This window comes from Euleptes europaea, chromosome 6 (genome assembly GCF_029931775.1).
Source record: "Euleptes europaea isolate rEulEur1 chromosome 6, rEulEur1.hap1, whole genome shotgun sequence".
NCBI classification, from domain to species: domain Eukaryota; kingdom Metazoa; phylum Chordata; class Lepidosauria; order Squamata; family Sphaerodactylidae; genus Euleptes; species Euleptes europaea.
Window position 1 is genome coordinate 27,392,491 of NC_079317.1, and position 21,342 is coordinate 27,413,832.

Sequence of the window (21,342 nt, forward strand, 5' to 3'; positions counted from 1 at the left end):
GTATATAGGGTCGCCAGCCTCCAGGTACTAGCTGGTGCTCTCCCGCTATTACAACTGATCTCCAGCCAATAGAGACCAGTTCACCTGGAGAAAATGGCCGCTTTGGCAATTGGACTCTATGGCATTGAAGTACCCTGCCCTCCCCAAACCCTGCCCTCCTTAGGCTCCACCCAGAAAATCTCCCACCAGGAGCAAAGAGGTCACCTAGCAACCCTAGTGGTGTACATGATTCTCACTCCCCATTTTATCCTCACAACAACCCTGTGAGGTAGGTGAGGTTGGAGGAGTGACCGTCCCCAGCAAGCTTCACAAGAAGAGGGGCTGTGATCTCCATGGATTTTTTTAATGTCCCTTTGCGCTGTCATTTGATATACTGAGCTACCATTTCTTTGGATCCATCCTGTTTATCTGCACGGTCTAGGGTAGCCCCTGTAGACCAGTGGCAAACGTTCAAAACCAAAGAAGTCATTTGTAAGCATTTCAGGGTTTTTCTTTTTAAATTTATCACTCTATTCAACAATCTATTTGTGGAGAAGATTAAAATTTTGTGAGGAGACTCGGGATGTTCATTCTATTCTCTTTCTAGAGCAAAAGCTTGGAACAGCGGTTAGAACAAGGCATGGTGTTCACCGAATATGAACGTATCCAAAAGAAAAGGCTGACAGATGGCGAGTGTTCGATAGCCCGGTTCCCAGAAAATGCTGAACGGAACCGGTTCCAGGATGTGCTTCCTTACGATGACACCAGAGTAGAGCTGGTCCCAACTAAAGAAAACAACACGGGTTATATTAACGCATCCCATATCAAGGTGAGACCAAAAGTAGGGTTATAAGATGCACTGGGGTAGTCTGCATTAGTCCATTTTGGCAAAAACAAAAAGGAGTATTGTGAGGCCTCAAAAACTAACAGATGCATTGAAATGTATGGCTGGCCTAAGCTAAAGCTCACAATCTTTTGCCACCCCAAGCAGGTCCCGATTGTGCACTTGAGCTGTAATCCTAAGGATGCTTTTCTAGTTCTACAGCCAATTGAATAACATGGGACTTACTTCTGAGTAGACCTGCTTAGAATTGCTCCATTGATCACTTTTGGTTGAAGCCAGCCCTGTTTCTGGTCCAGAAACGCTCTTTACAGCACCTTTTGGTTTTTATCAGGAGTAAGGGGAACATTTTCATTATCACTTCTGCTGCCCGGCTGCTTCTATTAAAATGAGAACTGACCAGACCAAAAATGCTATAGCTAGAAATCAATCAGTGAACTCAACTGGCGTGGATGAGTGTTAGCACCGAAGAATGCACGTTTTCCGAGATAACACGATAAAAATGCCTGCGGTATTTCCAGCATGCTTTTCTCTATTTCTCAAAACTTTCCCCCATGCTGTGAAATACCATCCTTGAAGGCCCAGGCCCTTTTTGCTCTGAAAGAAAGCAGGTTTTGGCTCTGTTTTTTCTCGGTAGGAATTGGCTTAGAAGCTGCTGCCTGCCAAGCCTGGTTTTCTGAATGGTCTTTTAATGTAGTGCAGACATTATATACGTGAATGCATCTGACAAAGTGGCCTCTGGCCCCTGAAGCCTTTTGCCACACTAAACTCTAGTCTTCAAGGTGCCACCAAGCATCTTTTGTCTGAAGCAGAGTGAATTTAGCTTCCCCTCTGGAATTTAAGCTTTAAATGATCTCCATATGTATGAACTTATCCATCAGCATTCCTTTCTCTCGGAAAGCAATGTCTGAGTGTAAGAGGCAAATTATGATTTTGCCTGAGGGTGTTTGGCCTAGCCCAGGCTTAGAAGGCATCTTCTGAACTTCCTAGTTGGCACTGGGCAAACCAGTACTTTATCCGTGTTCTTATCTCATCCCTAGCATATACTTAACATTGTGAATTCTGCACTTCTAAGGCTAAATGCCTGGACATGAAAGTATGCAGCATGAACAGAGTATGCAAGTTGACCTATATTGGTTGTATGCACAGTCTATAAGAACATAAGAAAAGCCATGCTGGATCAGATCAAGGCCCATCAAGTCCAGCAGTCTGTTCACACAGTGGCCAAGTAGGTGCCTCTAGGAAGCCCACAAACAAGACGACTGCTGCAGCATCGTCCTGCCTCTGTTCCAAAACACCTAATATAATAGGCATGGTCCTCTGATCCTGGAGAGAATAGTTACTCATCATGACTAGTATCCATTTTGACTGGTAGCCATGAATAGCCCTCTCCTCCATGAACATTTCCACTCCCCTCTTAAAGCCTTCCAAGTTGGCATACATCACCACATCCTATCTATGGTTATTGGCCACCATGACTAAACAGAACCTCCATGTTCAGAGGGAGAATCCATTTGAATATCAACGGTAAGGGGTAACAGCAAATTTTGGTCCCTGTTTGTAGGCCTTTTGTGGCATTTGGGTGGCCACTGTGTGAAACAGGAGGCTGGACTAGATGGATCGTTGGCCTGATACAGCACAGCAGCTTTCATGTGCTGATGGTTTCCACCTAGTTCATTTTTGATCACCAAATGCTGTTGATTTCTTTCAGCTCTTGTATGACAAATCAAATTACTTTCATAAATGCCTGACTCGGTAACCATTTTTTTTTGTGCTTTCTCAGGTTGCTGTTGGGGGCATGGAATGGGACTATATTGCTACCCAAGGTCCTCTGCAGAATACATGCCAAGATTTTTGGCAGATGGTGTGGGAGCAGGGGGTTGCCATTATAGCTATGGTGACAGCAGAAGAGGTGGGTGCTTTCTTTCTTCACTGAAAGAGAAATCCTTTTTTCTTTCAATCCATGTAAAGTGGCATCAAGTCGCAGCCAACATAGCGATCCCTGGTGGGATTTTCAAGGCGAGTGAGAAGCAGAGGTCGTTTGCCATTGCCTTCCTCTGCAGAGTCTTCCTTGGAGGTCTCCCTTCCAAGTACCGACCTAGCTTAGCTACCAAGATCTGATGAGATTGAGCTACACTATACCATTCCACATCATTTTTCTTTTAATAGCAGTAGAATTTTCCGGAACATTCACTTTCTGAAACCTTTTCGTTATATGCGTTTGATGTTCCAGGAGGGTGGCCGAGAGAAAAGTTTCCGATACTGGCCACGGCTCGGCTCGAGGCACAATACGGTGACATACGGGAGATTCAAAATTACCACCCGATTCCGGACGGACTCTGGTTGCTATGCAACCACAGGTCTGAAGATCAAGCACCTCCTCACCGGGCAAGAGAGAACAGTGTGGCACCTGCAATATACTGACTGGCCAGAGCATGGCTGTCCGGAGGACATAAAAGGATTTCTGTGTAAGTTTTATTTTATTTATTTTGTGTCAGTCAGGTGATGCCTTCGGGGATTGCTTTATGGGAACTAGGTTTTGAGAAAACATCTTTTATAGGGCGTTAGAAACAACTTGCTCCAAACATCTGAACCACCAAAGTCAGTGCATAACCTGTGTAATTTAACATTTGCTTACATTTTATTACAGTATCTTATTTAATTTCGTAATAATTAGTAGGAAGATTACAGAAGAACAAATTCCTGCAAAAAAAAATTCTAGAGTTTTTTGGGTTTGGTTTTCTTTTTTTTTCTTTTTTTGGGGCAAATTCTGCCCCAAACCAGGATTTTTCCAGAGTCTTATCAAGTTGAGGATTCCCTGAAGCTGCAGATTCTCAGCCTGCAAAGTAGAGTTTGGACGCTCTCTTTCCCATCCCAGGCTATTTTGGAAACTATGTATGCACAGACCTTGAGTGTGCCTGCCACCATGCGTACGGTATAATGTTTGTGCGTGCTTCCTGCTTAGCACACCAAGCTTACTTCTTTCCTGGCTTTTAAGATGCAGTCAGATAGGATTTCATTTGTTAAATTCTTTAGGTAGGTCAACTAGTTTGTTGATAGCTGACGTGCTCTCCTTTAGTGGTCTTGTGATTCACCAGGGATGATTTGATATCATGGGTTTTTTAAAAAAATGTTTTAAAAATAGTTTTATTATTGATAGACGGTAATGCTTACAAACAGAAATATATTTTGAAAAATTCTGACCCCTCCGCATTTTAATTGTATTGCTCTGTTATGGTCCTGGATTGATGGGTGACGTAGAAATAAAATGGTCAGCCGTTTGAAAAATGTGCATATGCTGGGAAGTGCGTGGTTCATTAAATGATGAATCCTTTTGGCGTTATGAAATGATAAAATATAACCTGTGCTGAGATTTTGTAAGATTTATATTATTACAATTGCCGTGATCTTGACCGAAAACAAGAGTCATCTACCAACTAAGCCACTTCTGATGGCTTGGCTGTTCTCCTTCCTTGGCTTAGTTATTAGTATGATATCCATTTGAAATAATTTCATACTTTTTTTGTCTTTTCCTTGGATTTGGACAGCATACTTGGAAGAGATACAATCTGTACGGCGCCATACCAACAGCACTGCAGATCCTACCACTCCCAACCCTCCCCTGCTGGTGCATTGCAGCGCTGGTGTGGGAAGAACTGGTGTGGTCATCTTGTCAGAGGTCATGATTGCCTGTTTGGAACACAATGAGGTTATTTTTTTATTTTGAAATTACGGCAGATATGTTGGGTGTCTTATGTTGCAAGAGTGATCAGATCATTCATGGAATAACTCTTGGGGTGTCCTGCACTCCTCCATAAAGCTTACACAGTTCTTGTCAGATTCACATGTAGAGTTTGGCCTACCATCATGGTGGTAGCTTTCCTTCCACTTGTTGGCTTTAACCTCTGAGATTGTTGAATTCCTCCCTTGAAGCATCAGTAGCTAAGGGCTTAGCTCCAGAGATGTGCAATTGGAAACATAAATGGACTTAGCACAGTTCCACTTGAGCAACACCTAGCTGCCCAGAAATTGCACAAGATCTTGTTCAAGCAAAATCACAAGTGGGGATACAATATGTTTTGCTTGGCGCAAATGACCACTTGCTGTGTTTTTTTGTGTATTTCTGCTTGTGTGAGAGCTCCAGGCCAAGTAGAAATTTTGAGCTAGATCCAACCCAATGGCTAGTTGCAGACCTATCTTTCATGGGCCATTGAGTCATTTAATTCAGTATTTACTTTGCAGTTGTCCTCCAGGGTCTTGGCAGAAAAACGTACTTCCTAACCTGAACTCATTTAACTGAAGATGCCTAGGATAGAACTTGGACCTCCTGAATGCAAAACTTGGTGGTTTTGCTTGTCCTTCATGAATTGGCTACTTTTTAAAGCTGTCTAAACTAGCAGTCTTCACAGCCTCCTGAGGATGCAAATCCTGTAAGACAGAGTCTGCTTCCTAACAACCTTCTCTCCCCTTTGATCTTTAGAGACTTCACCAGGCATTGCCTAAGCATTTTAAAGTGCTTTGCGGCAGCCTTTAACTTTCTTTATGAATTCTTCAGATTCTCAAGGCGCTCATTCCTGAGCCCCATTCTGAAATCTGACCATTCTCTGTTTTATTGCAAGCCCAGTAGTAGTTGGTCAGATGTTGCTGAAGCTGTGCAGATCTGGGTCATGTCTTTCTGACCTAGGAATTTCTGCTTGACTGAAGGAAGTTATATAGCATAACCACTATATGTATTTGTTGGATGTTATGAAAACCCCTAAAAACAATAACCGTGCGCCATCAAGTTAGATGGCAACCCCAGGACCATGGGGATTTTAAGGCAAGAGATGAGCAGAGGTGGTTCACCATTGCCTTCCTCTGCATACAGGGCTGGATTAAGACCTTTAGAGGCCCTAAGCACTTAAAAGATGTTGGTGCCCTCATATATATGTAATTCAAAATATAAACAATAATACTAAATCATCAAATAAAATTTTATTTTTCGAAATGAAACAAAACTTACAGTAAGAGGGAAAATAATGTTTATTTTTGTATACTTCCACTTTATTTATATTTGAAAACTTTTCTCCTACATTTTGTGGACCCTGGTTCAGCTGCACCTATTGCAGTTTACCATTTGGCCCATGGTAAATCCGGCAATGGAAAATTTCTGTGGTGCCCCCCCTTCCCTTGATGCCCTAAGCACGTGCTTATTTTGCTTAATGGTTAATCCAGCCCTGTCTGCATAGCCACCACAGTCTTCCTTGGTGGTCTCCCATCCAAATACTAACTGTGGCTGACCCTGCTTATCTTCAAAGCTCTGACATGTTGGGCTGGTGGGGGGCGATTCAGGCTGCTCATGAAAATGCCTAATCAGACATAAGGAAAGGAGTCTCAATCCACACTCAGTTGAAGGCATAGGACCTGTTTCGTTGGCAGCAAGAGTAAGTTGCCATTTGCTGGTGCCTGCTTCAAGCTTGGGTGAGCCTTCGTGCAAGATGCCCTTGGTGGACCTTCTTCTTGCCGTGGGCTTGCTGCCGCCTGCCCGAGCTGCCAGGAACAGAGCACCCATGAAGCTGCCTTATACTGAGGCAGGCCATTTATCTGTCCAGGTCAGTACTGTCTACTTTGATTGGCAGCAGCTCCCCATGGTTTCAGGTAGACATCGTTTACTACCTGGTCCTTTTAACTGGAAACCATGGGGATTGACCCTTGGACCTTCCGCATGCAAAGCGGTTCTCTTCCACTGAGCCACAGCCCTTCTCCCCTCACTTCCAGGAGGCCTAATCGCCATTATTGCTTAGAGGGATGAGCTGATGGACTAGCAGCAGTAGCTGCTGCTGCTTGCCAACATTACTGTTCACCCACCTGTCCAAGCAGGTGAGTGAATGACAATGGGATGCAACAGCATGGGGCTTTGACCAATGGCGAGCTTTTCCCAGGACCTCAGCAGTTGCATGAGAACTCCAGCTCTGATGCTGGCCTTGTATAGTATCTGATTGCAAGAGATTTTATGGATATGAATCCCCCCCGGTACAGCATTCCTCCATAGCAACTGTACAGTGAAGCCTAGCAACATCTCTGTGAAGACTGAGCTTTGTTGATCCCTCTTGTCTTTGATGTTAGCCAGATCACTTTGTTTAGCTCCCATCTCTGACAACGAGCAGTTTCCAGAGCTGGGTGGACCATCTGGGAATTACACAGACAAAACGATTGAAAGTTTGGGCGTCTCATGTCGTCGTGTTATTTAGTCTTTTCAGTGTGAAGGGTATTGCGTGGCTCGGTGAAACAGACTGTTGCTGAGAAGTTGTAATCTGGGCATCTGGAGCAAAAGCCTGTTGACCATTTTCCAATCTGATTGTCTTCCTTCTAGCCACTGGACGTCCCGAGAATGTTGGATATGTTGAGACACCAGAGGATGATGATGGTGCAGACGTTGTGCCAATACACGTTCGTCTATGGAGTTCTTCTTCAGTTCCTTAAGAGTTCGAGGCTTATTTAAACCTTCCCCGCTCCACTATTTGCAAGAGTTTACAAAGCAGAATTTTGGCTTCTGTGGGGGAGATCCTGAGGACGCAACTTGTGTGGAATGACCTTTCTGACATGGTTTGAAGATGCTGAGTGCAAATCCAGGGTCATCCTTTCGGCCTTTGTAGAGCAAGTCCAAGAGCAAATGGGCTCTCCTTTCTTTGCTCATGCCCAGCTATAGCAGAAACAAAAAAGGAAGGAGTGTGTGCTTTTTGTACATGTACTGGTATGCTGTGTTTTCCATGTACTTTTGCGACTGTGTTACTGTAGGCAAACCAAGTGCTGACACTACCAAGACAGTGCTGTGCCGCATCGAAAATCATGGAGGGTTATTTTTTTAATTCAATTTAAAAAAAAATCACTTGCAGATTAGAGAGGGGAAAACCCTAAAATTATGTCTGTGTGTTTGTAGATATGGGGGAATAAGGTGTGCGCCTTTATACCCATGGATTGCCCTGATTCACATTGGAACCAACAGCTGCAATACACCTTTAAAAATAGCACTTCTGGCAATTTAGGTTCCTTTTCTTGTACTTTTCTTAAAGGCTACAGAAAGCACAATATTTCAGCGCAGTTGTATATATGTGAGGAATGGAGGGTCTTGAGTTCTTTGGGGTAAGATTTGTATAGAGCGAGAGGAGGAAATGGGAAGAGATTGTACAGGTAATAGATTATATAGCGTTGAATGTAGTAAAATAAGCCCGAGCACTGTCATGGCAGGAAAAAGGGTAAGTCATAAAATGAGAAATGATTACACCTGGCGTTTTTGTCCACCGAGCTAAGATTTAAGGGGGTGATAACGTTGCCAAAAAGGGGGAAAACATTACAGAATGAGATCTGGTTTCAGAAGGAACCAGGGTGAACAAATGATGAAGTACAGTATATAAGTGCAGTATGATTTGCTTATTTAGAAGATGGTTAGCTACTTCTGGTTGAAATCAAAGCAGATGGAAGTGATCATTAAGCACTTTCTTAGCCTGATACATCTAACAAGAGAGCATGCCATCACTATTCTTGAGGGTTTTTTGAATCCGAGGAAATGCTTTTTAAAGGTGAAGCGAATGTGAGAGGACTTGGTTTTAAAGTAGGACATTGCTTATTGGTAACTAGAGAGGTTGTGTTTGAGACAGGAAACGGCAGGCGCCCTTGCTAGTTTACATGTTCTTGTGGAAAGTTTATATTCCCAAACAAGGATTTTTTTTAAAGAAAAGATTACAGTACAATCCTTGACTCAATTTCTGTCCACTTACAGATTCCTAGACGAAACCTCTAAAACTACTCTTTCCAGGAAGAGGTGATGAGATTAGAAGGAACTGCATATTTTTTGTAAGGTCTGTCCACTTCTTTATGGAGGCCAAGATAAGGCAAATGCCCTAAGTGGGGTGTAAAAGCATATGAAGGCATACCTGTTGTTTGCAAAAAAGTATGTCTTCCCCCTCCCATGGTGACTATCATGAATGTCTTTTATGCACAGGTTGTTTCCTTCACAGTCAAGACCCAAATACTTTGGGGCTTTGTTTTCATTATGCATGTATTTTCCGACCCTTAGAAGTCGCCTCGCTCTCTCCTCACTTTTCCCCTGCATTTTGTGGATGCTCTTTTACCCTGAGTTTAATGTTTGCCTCGATTCCAAATCAAAAGCTGGTCCTGTGCATACTTGTCAATTTTTCTACCCACGCCCATTCTCGCTTCTCCCTCCCACTTGTCTTTCCCCCTCATCCAACCCCTCCCCTCGAAGCTGGAATACTATGAGGCTGCTTATTGGTCAGTTTCACAGCAAGTGTTCAGTTTTAGACCTCAGCCTGATCAAACAGGGTTTTTTTGTTTGTGACTAGCAACAGTGCTGAAATAATCACAAACGACCTATGAGGCTGCTTATTTGGTCAGTTTCACGGCGAGTGTTGGTCATTTTCGGACCCCGGTGCAGAGTGATTTGAGATTTCGATTGCAAATACTGTGCATTGAGAAAGCAGCATATCCAACGGAAACAACCCATGCATAAAAGGCTGAAGTCAGAGGATTGTGGTTAGGTAGTGATTCTCTAGAGGTGCTCATACAATAAAACTTATAATGGCTTTGAATGCCACAAGGGTAAATAACTTGCCTCAAAGCACCTCTAGCTGTATATTTGAGGCTGTTAAGCCAGTTTAATGTCTTGTTAAGCCAAATTAATGTCTTGTTTCTGGTGCAAGGCTCCAGATATGGTTATAAATATTTTAATGAATTAACTTTGTTCATTGGAGGGGTGGGATAGGTATAGGATCCACCCCAATATCAACAGCAGCTTCTTCAGTTGACCCCACTGAGGTGTGGCATTCTAGCTAATTTCTTGGAACTTCTAACATAGACTCTGAAAATGCTACATCTAGCTTTCTCCTCAAACCATGACTGGGTCAGAACTAAATTATAGATGGGGATATAGAGGGACAGATCTAAAGATAACAGAGGGACTTAGCAGTGTTCTGCAGTGGTAGAGGAAGTCAGCATATAAAAACCAACTGTTCTTCTCTCTGATGGACAGCCATTCTGTTTATGGATGAGAGATGGGGCCGGGGCCTTCCCTAATAATCCTGCAGTTCCTTTTGGAGTTAGCTGCTTTGGTTGATTTTTCTTGGGAAGCCTTTTTTTTTTTAAACCAGAGAATGAAGCAAGGCTTATAGTAAGTGAAGAGGGTACTGGATATAGGATGTAAGTTTTTACATGCATGTTTGAGAGAGAGAGAGAGAGAGAGAGAGATCATGTGTCTGCAGCTGTTTTAACCCCATTAAAATCTTTCTTGAAGCACAGTTGAAGAAAAAAGCCTACAAAGGGAAAATGGCACACTGTTTTATTTCATCAGAATATCCCAAAACATTCAGAGGTTGAAACAGTATGGTAGGTTTCTGGGAGAGATTTGGCTGGTTAGGAAATTGAACTTTGTTTTCATTTGAGAGGCAAGATAATTTTGTCTAAGATGGTCTACTGATATTCTTTTCAGGGGTCTATTCTGAACTGCTCCTGGGGCCAAAACACCAACTTCATTGTTGGTTTAGGATTGGCAGTTAGTCCTGGTTCATGTGTGACTACAGTGGTGTGGGAGTTGCTTCCCCATTGTCTCCTTCTCTGCTTTTCCTATCCTGATTTTATGGAGGAATTGTGTGGCGTGAGCAATTGATGTGGTTCCTTGCCATGCTGGTATTGCCCTCCTGAGGGGCTGAATAATGTTTGCATGAGAATGATCCATATGATTTGCACATCCGTTGTGGTTCTCCCTGACTGGACCATAAGGAAGAGGCTCTGTTCTACGCTTCTCCACTCTGACAACATGTGGATTATCCCACCCCTTACCCCAAGGGCTAATTTGCCCTGAGCAGGAAGGGTTGTTTTTTTAAAATTGATCCTGCAAGGGTATCTTTAGATTCCAAGGCCTCAAAATCCCATTGGCCAAAATGGGTGCTTGGCTACTTTTATGATTTACTCTATGCAAGCAAAAGAGGTGCTGGATCTTGCCTTTAATTTTCTCTCTTTTGGTGCCAGAATACAGATTAGTACTCTGCTTCTACAGTAGCACATGTCATTATTCAAGTATTATTTTTTCTAGTATCAAGCTAAAATTTTTACTGTGTGCGCGTTGTCTCTTCTTCAGTCAATACTGTAAAAATGTATAATCACCTAAGCTTTAATTCCTGTACAATTGAAATGGGTTTGTAAAACAATGTACAAATTGTATTTGATAGACAGGCTTGTTTTACTTTGATATGTAATATATGTGAAATGGATTATATCACAGTCTATTTTTGCCATGGAAATAAATATTTGAAGTGCTTATACCCTAGTTGTTTCGTTACTGTAATGAACGTTGTACAGGAAACCCTTGGGACAGTCCCACACACTCAGCCTGACCTACCTCACAGGGTGGTTGCGAGGATAAAAAGGATGAGAGGGAAACTGGGTCCTCTGCTTTGGGATCTCCCTCCTGGAGAAAGGCAGGGTATAAATGAAGCAAATAAATATAGTTGAAGATGAGGGGCAGAGAAAAGATAGATTGGTGGGTGTGAAGAAGAGAAGGAAGCAAGGAGAGGTGAGGAATGGGGGTTGCCAGGAGGAGGGAAAGAGGACATGGAAGGGAAATTAGATATGTGTCCCCCACAAGTCCTTCCGAGTACCCCACTCGTAACAATAATGACAAATTCAATGGTTCTGTGCCTGTCAGTACAGTAGCAAAGCTGGCCTGCCCACAAGATAGTGGTTCTATATACTTGAAAGAATATTTCAAATATTTTTTAAAAAAATATTGGGTTTGTAATTTTGTTTTTAAAAAACCAACTCCTCCTTATCAGCATTCCAAGAAACACTGAGCCATGAATGTTGTTGTACAGGAAGGTACGGAACACAGGGCCGGTAGTAAGGGGAGCCCTGGCTAAATCAAACATATAGTATCCTGAAGGGGAGAGAGTTATGGCCACCTTACACTCCTGCCAGGCAGGTCAAGGGTCTAAGGGTCCTGATTTCCACCACCCCTTCAAGGTACAGTCTTGTTGAGGATTAATTTTAAAAACCCTACCTGTTTTCTCTGATCCTAGTTAACTGGGTTGGATCCTGCCAGCTCTTTTACTCAATCTTCCTCGATTCACTTTCTTGCCACTGTCTTGGTCCCATATGGCTTTTGTCCATGATCTGGGTGGTTAAAGTAGAAAAGCTAGGCTGGATCCTAACCATTGTCTGTTCTACTCCCTGGGCTCCTTAGGATAAGAGGAAAAGGGAATCTTCAGCAGCCTATAATACACTGAGATGAGGGAAGGTGTTTGTGTGTGTTACAGATCTAATTTTAATTTGTGCTGTTTTATGATTTTACCATGCTCTATTTTGTGAAGTTTTTTTGGGAGAGGCAGCATATAAATGTTCAAAATAAATAATCCCAATTGTTTATTCCCTCTCCAAAGCTTTCATATCGCACTTAAAAATATGCCCCCGTGCACTGCTAGTCGTAGGTCCTGGGCTAGGAGAGCAGGAAGCTATTCCTTTAAGAATAGGCTAGGCAGTTTCACTGATCTGAGCAAGGCTGTCAAAGATAGGACATTTTGGAGGACTTTCGTTCATAGGGTCGCCATGAGTTGGAAGCGACTTGACGGGACTTAACACACACACACACACACACACACACACACACACACACAGGCAGTTTCACAAGTAGTCCGCATTTTACAGTGAACGCATGCACATCCTGCCTGTCCCTGTGTTCACTTTATGAATGAACCCAGAGACCAGTACCTGGATAAATGTGGGGATTGCATAGGATTGCATTCCTAAGAACTCTTTCCTGGGAGTAACCCCTTCTGAATAGACTTGAGTAGGATTCTGAGTAGACCTTCTTCGGATTGCACTGGTAGTCTAAACTGATGGTTTTGGCAGTTTCACAAGTAGTCCGCATTTTACAGTGAACGCATGCACATCCTGCCTGTCCCTGTGTTCACTTTATGAATGAACCCAGAGACCAGTACCTGGATAAATGTGGGGATTGCATAGGATTGCCAAGTTTCCCATTATGGCAGGATACCGCCTTACAGCAACTTGCCCTTTCTACCACTACTCCTTTGGGTGATGGGAGATTTTTTTGTTTGTTTGAAAAATTGCTGTTGTGACATCACTTCTGGGGAAAACCCGGAAGTGATGTCAATGTCGCTCTAGAAATCACCAGAAACTGCTTTTACCATAGAGTTTCTGGCAATTCCTAGAGAACTTGACCTTAGATTCTGTTCTCCCCAGTATGTGAAAAGGTAACGCTGTTGATGAGGTTTCTTTCATATTTTTCTCTTCAGGAATGAAAAAAGCATAAATGACCTTTGAAAGAACAATATATTTTAAAAGGTAAAAACACATTCATATAAATCATGCTGTCAGAGACATAACGTGTACAGCAGGACAAGATCCAGCCAAAATGCTTCTAGTAGTTTCAGTTTGAAAACAATCGGACTAAAAAATTACTTTATTTTTGCCCAGCTCATAGAAGTACTGCTATCTAATTTATTTATTTCTAACAGTGGCTGCCAGCTGAACCCTGGAATGACACACCTTTTCAGCACACCGCCCACAAGACTTGCTATGCAATTTTTCTGCAAGCCGGGAGAGAGTCTCTTTCCACAAGTGGCAGATAGCTGACATTTGGATCTCAGCCTGCATTTTCTTGTCTGTTGCATCATAATGAGGACTCAGGATATTGGGGGCTGTATTCACATATCCCCACTCCTACACATGAAACCAGCTGAGTGACCTTGGGCTAGTCACAGCTCTCAGAGCTCTCTCAGCCCCACCTACCTCACAGGGTGTCTGTTACGGGGAGGGGAAGGTGATTGTAAGCTGGTTTGAGTCTCCCTTAAGTGGTAGAGAAAGTTGGTATATAAAAACCAACTCTTCTTCTTCTCCTCAACCCCAAAGGATTTTCAAGGCAAGTGGTGAACAGAGTTGGTTGGCTATTGCCTACCTCTACACCCAACCCTAGACTTCCTCTCCCATCCAAGTACTAACCTGGGCCAACCCTGATTAGCATCTGAGATCTGATGAGATTAGGCTAGCCTGGGCCACTGAAATCAGGGCAAATGCTCCCTTACCACCACCACCCCAATACTATACATAGAAAAATAACATGTTATGGATAAGGCACCTAGCCTAATTTTTTATGAGAAGGAATTCAATCATGTTTTCCTCACAAGCTGTCTCAATTAGTAAAATCCAGACACAAGTTCATCATCTTGGTGAGAACTAGGCCTTAGTAGCAGTGCTAACCGCCCCCCCACCCAGCCCCCATCTGGTTCAATTTCTAATTGCATCTCCAGTTATTTTCAAGATAAGTACCCAACTTAAGTACCCAATATAAAGCCAAGCACCTCTCATCCTATACTTGGTATTACATATACGGTCACATATTTTTGAGGTACCTGCATTTGACACACAAAGCAACTGAGAAAGACTTTGAAAGGTTTGCTGTTAATGGCTGATGTTATTCTGAGTTGATTACTTGTGATCTTCAAGTGGGGGCCACGTTCTCTATGTAAATTTAAAGCACTAAATTCTTCTGAGAACAGAGTTGGGTTCACCTATCCTGAGATTATAAATTAAGATTTGCACTTGAGATACAATTCTCACAAGGAAAGCATCTATCAAGCCCAGCTGATACTGATAACTGTTCTGAAGCAGCTAGCTGACTCCCTTTCTGTCTATAAACACAAAACTCTAGGACGAGTGGAACCAGTTTGGTGTAGTGGCTAGTATGTTAGACTAGGATCTGGGAGACCCAGGTTCCAGTCCCTGCTCTGCCGCAACGACCTTGGGTCAATCATACACTCAACCTAATTTACCACACAGGAGTGTTGTGAGGATAAGGTGGAGGAACGATGTAAGCCACTTTGAGTCCCCACTGGGGAGAAAGGCAGGATATAAATGAAAAAATAAAATGGGGAGGGGACTGCCCCTCCTATCTTCAGATAGTGCTCTGCATCAAGGAACTTTAATGTATGCATGAGGCTTCTCTGCAAGAATGACTTCTCCATTCATTTCATAGACAGATGATCCACATGTGTGCGAGAACCAGCTCCATTCTTTTGTAGAAATGGATGGTGGTCCTGTGCCTTATTATAGCAGTGAAACCAACATGCTGAAGCCCCTAAGTTTGTGGTATCCCAAATGAAGGAATTGGGGATTAAGAGATACATACAATGCCTCATCTCTCCTAGCCATTCTTAGAACTTCACTAAGTGCTTACAAATTTGATATATAAGGATGGGAAGATTTTTTTGGGGGAAAACCCCATACTTTTATTTAGAGTTGAGGCTGATGTACGTACTCCCCTTTCCACACCTATAGTCATGTTCCACTAGTTCTGAGCACTTACTAGTAGCCCTGCTTAAGGAGACAAATCCTCATCGAAAGATGAAGCTGAACACAATGAAATATTGGACTGCACAGGATCCTGGAAAATCTCAAAAATCAAAAGTCCAATTACAACATTTTGAAGAGTGGTCATTTTTGAATATCAGGTTCTTGGCTGGGTTTGCTGTCCATCAAATTAACAGCAAGTTCATGACCCTAAAAGTAAACAAGAAGACTAAAATGTAGTGTTAATTTACGATATGTAGTCTAACAAAGGGAGCTTTGACTCTTGAATGCTTATACCCTGGAAATCTTGCTGGTCTCTAAGGTGCTACTGGATTTGAATCTAGCTCTTTCCCAGGACAGATGGGCCATGCAAAAGTTGCCTATATCTGAACCGTGTGCTGACACTACAGATATTTTTAGTCACTTGGATCGACTAGACACTTCTGCAGGTGCAAGGATTTCCTCTTGCAGACCAAATTTTCCCACCTCCTACCCCAAATAACCTTCATAATCCTGTTCTTGGGAGGGGAACTCCCAAAACAAAAATTTCAGGGAGGGGGGAGAACAGTCTGAACTGCCACGGGAGATAGGGAAATCTCCCCCCATGACCAAAAACCCTTGCACCCATAGAAACATCAGTCTTCATCCAACTCAGTATTCACAGAACAGGAGCTTTTCCCATCAGTACTATGACTTCCAGCTGGCATACTTACAGTGCATTCCTAAGGAGCGTTACTCCAGTCTAAGCCCATTGAAATGAATGGGCTTAGACTGGAGTAACTCTCCTTAGCAATGTACTGCTAGTTAACAGGTGCTGCACGTGCATTCCCTTTGTCGAGACAAAAATGTTACCACTGTTTCCTCAAATGCATTGTAAGTTGCACATGGATCCCATAATAGAGATGGATTAGAAATGGCATTTTGTAATTGCAGCCTTAATGAAAAAGTGAAACTGCATATTAAAATAAGGGCACAAAATGAGTGGTTTCAATGGAAGTTTTTTCTCTTTCCCATCTTAAAAGACAGAGGGAGCTCTTCCACCACATAATTGGGAATGTGTCACTTGACTAAATGAAGATAGGGACAGGCAAAAAACTTTTTACAGTAGGTATGGCCACCAGGTGGTCTTTGCATTAGATTAGGCCCGCACAACCATCTTATCTTCTACCGACTCGTAATCAAAGTATAGTAAAACATTTGCTCAGTTTCAATGACACACAGTGAATGAGATTCCACGTTTTACAATGTCTTCTTTGGATTTGATATATGTAACAAGTGGGACCCCGCAAGGACTTGCGGGAGGCATCTCCTTTCTCCCTCCCCCACTATTTCTTCTTTCCCTTTCCAGCTGTAATAAAAGTTTATAAATTTTCCCATACAAGTGTGCCGAGTCTCCCGTTATTAAACGTTCATAAGTTGTCCTTTCTCTTACACATCCACCCTTTTTTAATGTTATTTCATTATCGAAGCCATTTAATGATATAGTAGCCACTGAATATTCTTTCATCTTTAATTTCTTGCAGTTTTTATCTTACCCCCCTTATCCATCATACTCTCAAAAGTTATCACCCAGTGATCGTCCACAGCAAGATGGAGATTTGAACCTGGGTTTTGTAGAATCTCTGTTACTCCACACTGGCGTTCATAGGGTGGTTGCTGTTGAACAGTAGCAAGCAGCCAGGCCTAGCTGGGTCAAGACACCAGATTTAAGTATCCTAAGATTTGGCTGATTTCGCTCTTAGAACATAAGATGCCACTGCTAAGCCTGAGAGTGGGCACGTGCCCTTACTGTGAGTAGACAGTATCTCTATTCTGACAACTCAGGTAGGGGGGTTACAGTTTGTGCAGTAATACACACTTGTTGGCTCAGTTCCAATTAGGAGAGACTGGAACAGCTCTCAAGTCAGCGTGGTGTAGTGGTTAAGAGCGGTGGTTTGGAGAGGTGGAGTCTGATCTGGAGAACTGGGTTTGATTCCCCACTCCTCCACATGAGCGGTGGACGCTAATCTGGTGAACTGAGTTGGTTACCCCACTCCTACACACGAAGCCAGCTGGGGGACCTTGGGCGAGTTACACCTCTCTTTGAGCTCTCTCAGCCTCCCCTGTCTCAAAGGGTGTCATCTGTTGTGGGGAGGGGAAGGGAACGTGGTTGTAAGCCGGTTTGATTCTCCCTTAAGTGGTAGAGTAAGTCAGCATATAAAAACCAACTCTTCTTCAAGTATCTTGCTGTCCTTGGTTTATACTATTTCTTGGCCTGATCACATACAAAACAGCAGGCTGTGCTCTTGCATGAAAAGATCTCTCCCACCAAACAGTTGGTCACCATTGCTAATTTGTTTATGAGAGGCGGGAAGTGGGTGCCTGGAATCACCCCCTCCTATCAGCTGATCTGCGCTCATCTATTTTGGAGGTATGTTGCAGAGCAAGAGCTGTCTCCCTCTAAACAAACAGGGCAGCTCTTATGACATACATGTCTGGGTGCCCACTGGAGCTCCCCTAAACGCAAGTAATCACTGGACGAGCATATCAGAATTGCCACAAAGAACTAGATAAAGCTTTAGTGTCTGACAACGGTGACGGCATATGAATGCACTGACTCTCAGTTTTGACTATTGCAAATGTTGTATCCATTTATTATAAACAGTTTTATAAATCATCACTCCTGCCTTTAAAATATATATAATTACCACCTCTATGTTTTGAGCTTTCAGCAGACATGCTATCGCATGCGGCCGAGCTCTACAAAAATGTACCTCTTGCCCTCTACAGTGTGTGCAAGTGCTCCAATCGCTAAAGCCTGATTCATAATACTAGGACCTGATGTACAAGAGGTTGCATGAGCATCCAAAACAGGGGGGGAAAGATGGTTCGCTAGCATTTTATTGAATGAGCAACGTCCGAGATCTTTACGCTGCTGGCTTCTTGGTGCTTTGCTGCTAGTTGTTGGCTCATTCTGCGTTGTTGGCGGTGACGCGAAGGGATTCCACCATGCTTTCTTGGAGCTCACTGAGGTCCTGCAAAGACTCACTGGTTTCGAAGTCAGCGTCGCAGGCAGTTGAATTGAGTGTGGGCGGCAAGGTGCACGAGGTGGCCGGGCTTTCGTCATGCGCCGGGCAAGAGGGCAGGTCCAGCCCTGCATTCAAGGAGCCGTTTAGACCTTTGGAAAATTCATCTTTGCCCTCCACCCTCTCGAATGCATCGCTGCATGCGGGGGGTCTCGATGGAGCTGCCTCGCTTGCTAATAAATCCATTGCCTTTAAAAACTCCTCGCTTTTTTGCCTATGAGGTTTGTGGGGGAGCTGGAGATGCTCTGCTGGCTCCTTCCGAACTAGACCCAAGGAGTCAAACCCTTCCTTTTTCTCTTGGTTGCAGCCCAGGTCCTCCTTCAGGATCTCCAACAGATGGCGCATTTTGGTCTAAGGTTTAAAAGAAGAAACGATGCCAGAGCTGCTTATAAACAAAAAAAGATGGTGTTGCTTAAGAAAGGAAGGTTATGCCTTTTCTAAAATATGTGGAGAAGGGGGCATCATGAAGTAAACAATGCCCACGAAATTATAATTGTATGATTTCTGTAAAAAGCACCGATGTATAATAGACCAAGTATTGAAACATAGAACTCATTGAATCACAGAATTAGAAGGGGCCGTACAGTCCATCTAGTCCAACCCCCTGCTCAATGCAGGATCAGCCTAGACTAGAGCAACCCTGACAGATTGTCCAGCCTCTGCATAATGACTGCCGGTGAGGGGGAGCTCACCACCTGCCTAGGAGCTGATTCGATAGTCAAACAACACTTACTGTTAACATTTTTTCCCTAATATCCCACTGGTACCTTTCCACCCACAATTTACACTCATTATTGCTAGTCCTAGCCTCTGCTGCCAACAGGAACAGCTCCCTGCCCTCCTCTAAGTGACAGCCCTTCAAATACTTATAGAGAGCAATCATGTCCCCTCTCAACCTCCTCTTCTCCAGACTAAATATTCCCACCTCCCTCAGCCTTTCCTCGTAGGGCTTGGTCTCCAGGCCCCTGATCATCCTCATCGCTCTCCTCTGCACCCACTCGATTCTGTCCACATCCTTTTTGAAGTGAGGCCTCGACCGTACAACGATGTACTACTGCTGTTGTATTTTTATTTTGTTGTTGCTATAAACTAAACTTAAAGAGTTAAAAGATTTTGCTTTCATAAATGAGCTTGGACTACCAGATAATAGACTAATTAAATACAAATCAATTAACAGCATCTTCCAATGGATTCCTTCAAGAAGTGGCTCAGTGGCAGAGCATCTGCTTTGCATGCAGAAGATGCCTGGTTCAGTCCCTAGCATCTCCAGTTTAAAAGATCAAGTAAAGACCTCTACCTGAGGCCCTGGAGAGCTGCTGCCAGTCAGCATAGGCATTACTGATCTTGAGAGATGAATGGTCTGACTCAGTATAAGGCAGCTTCAAATCTTCTGATATATTGACAAATGATAAGTTCACTAGGAATTCTGAACAGGTACTAAGATTATGCCATGTTATAAGAGGAGAGAGACAGAAACTGTGTGCATGCATGTGTGTGAGAGAACACTAATCTACTATTTCAAAAAAAGGTTCATAGGCACTAGCAGTGATGTTGCTTGAAAGTATGATGCTGCCCTATATGAAGTACGAGACCATTTATTAGTCCACCTAGCACAATTTTGGTGACAAGCTGGCAGTAGCTCTCCTCAACGCCTGATCCCTCCTTCTTGGTCTGGAGATGCCAGGCATTGAACCCGGGTCCTTCTCTATAGCAAACATGTGGTCTACCACAGAGTCACAGCTCTGCCCCCTCCCTGAAAGCCCTTTGGAAGCCCTCTTTGAATTTTTCATATACTCGGCACTTGTGACTTTTACAAACAGGACAGACCTCATTGAGATGATTTTTATTTTGTTCGATGTGACGCTCAAACAACCGTTCCAAAGCCCTGAAAAAGAATCTGGAATTAGAGTGTTACGCAGAAAAATCATCCCCCCCCCAGAAAACTAAATGCTAAATTATGCCAACATTTCTGCACATTCTTTGAAAAAACACAACAGATGGATATGGAAAAACCAGTGTGGCGTAGCGACATGAGTGGTGGGCTAGGATCTGGGAGACTGGAGTTCAAATTCCCACTCTGCCATGGAAACTGGCTGGGTGACTATGGGCCAGTCACTCTCTCCCTCAGCTTGGCCTTCTTCACAGGACTGTTTTGGTATGGTTAAATATGGAGGAGGGGAGCACAATGTTGCCATCTGCTCCAAGTTCCCATTTGGAGCGAAAAACAGGATATAAATATCCAAATAAAATAAATATAAATATAAATACAAAAAAATATTAGAAGTGAGCTGCAACTCGTGAACGCTCATATGCGAGAAATGCCAGAAATTTTGTTAGTCTTTAAGGTGCTATGGACAGACTAACACGGCTACCCACCATGACAAATAAATATGGTTTGTCTTTTGTTGGAAATATGCTAGGTCTAAGCCTATGGCTTCTTGGGTGAATTTCTCAACCACTGTTTCTGTCACAGAGCTCAGCAATATGCTGTGGCTGTGGGGGGATAAGATTTAGCCCTAGTTTACTGGGCCACTCTTGATAGTAAGAGCCAGAGTGGTGTAGTGGTTAAGAACGGCGGACTCTAATCTGGAGAACAGGGTCCGATTCCCCACTCCACCACATGAAGCCTGCTGAGTGACCTTGGGCCAGTCACAGTTCTCTTAGAACCCTCTCAGCCCACGTAGGTAATGGCAAACCACCTCTGAAGGTCTCTTGCTTTGAAAACTCTATGGGGGTCACCATAAGTCAGCTGTGGCTTGATGGCACACACACACCCTTGATACTAGGCTGGGAACAGGTCTCATTCACTCAAACTGCCCACCTCCCCATACGTTGGGATTGTGGGCAAGTTGATGCTGCTCTTCCCTCCAACTGCAGCTGGGCCATGCTACTGACAGTGTGCTTTCGGGCTCTGGCTGCTGAGAGGATGAAGAATGGAAAAAGCAAACACAAGCGGCGACGTGTTGGATTTGTTTCTCGAGTACTGCCGACAGTATTTCTTCCTCCAGCACTGGCAGCACAATGAGGATTATAAATCTGCCCCAATTGCTTCGTTTTAGCTCATGGCTGCTTATAAGGCTACGCACATCACCACTGCAA

At 43.4% G+C, this 21,342-nt stretch overlaps 2 protein-coding genes across 3 annotated transcripts in view; one reads left to right on the plus strand and one right to left on the minus strand.

Annotated features, from left to right (window-relative positions):
• Window positions 1–7,310, plus strand: part of PTPN21 (protein tyrosine phosphatase non-receptor type 21) — a 59,097-nt gene extending 51,787 nt beyond the window's left edge. For both annotated transcript variants that reach the window (XM_056851639.1, XM_056851641.1), the window contains 5 exons: window positions 587–808; window positions 2,604–2,732; window positions 3,054–3,288; window positions 4,369–4,529; window positions 7,173–7,310. In XM_056851639.1, coding sequence (XP_056707617.1) covers window positions 587–808; window positions 2,604–2,732; window positions 3,054–3,288; window positions 4,369–4,529; window positions 7,173–7,301 — 876 coding nt within the window. In that variant the 3' untranslated portion in view covers window positions 7,302–7,310. The remainder of the gene's footprint in view (window positions 1–586; window positions 809–2,603; window positions 2,733–3,053; window positions 3,289–4,368; window positions 4,530–7,172) is intronic.
• A 10,816-nt stretch (window positions 7,311–18,126) lies between these two features.
• Window positions 18,127–21,342, minus strand: part of SPATA7 (spermatogenesis associated 7) — a gene marked incomplete at its 5' end in the record, with an annotated part of 49,020 nt that continues 45,804 nt past the window's right edge. The window contains 2 exons of the mRNA XM_056851838.1: window positions 18,127–18,594; window positions 20,071–20,128. Coding sequence (XP_056707816.1) covers window positions 18,127–18,594; window positions 20,071–20,128 — 526 coding nt within the window. The remainder of the gene's footprint in view (window positions 18,595–20,070; window positions 20,129–21,342) is intronic.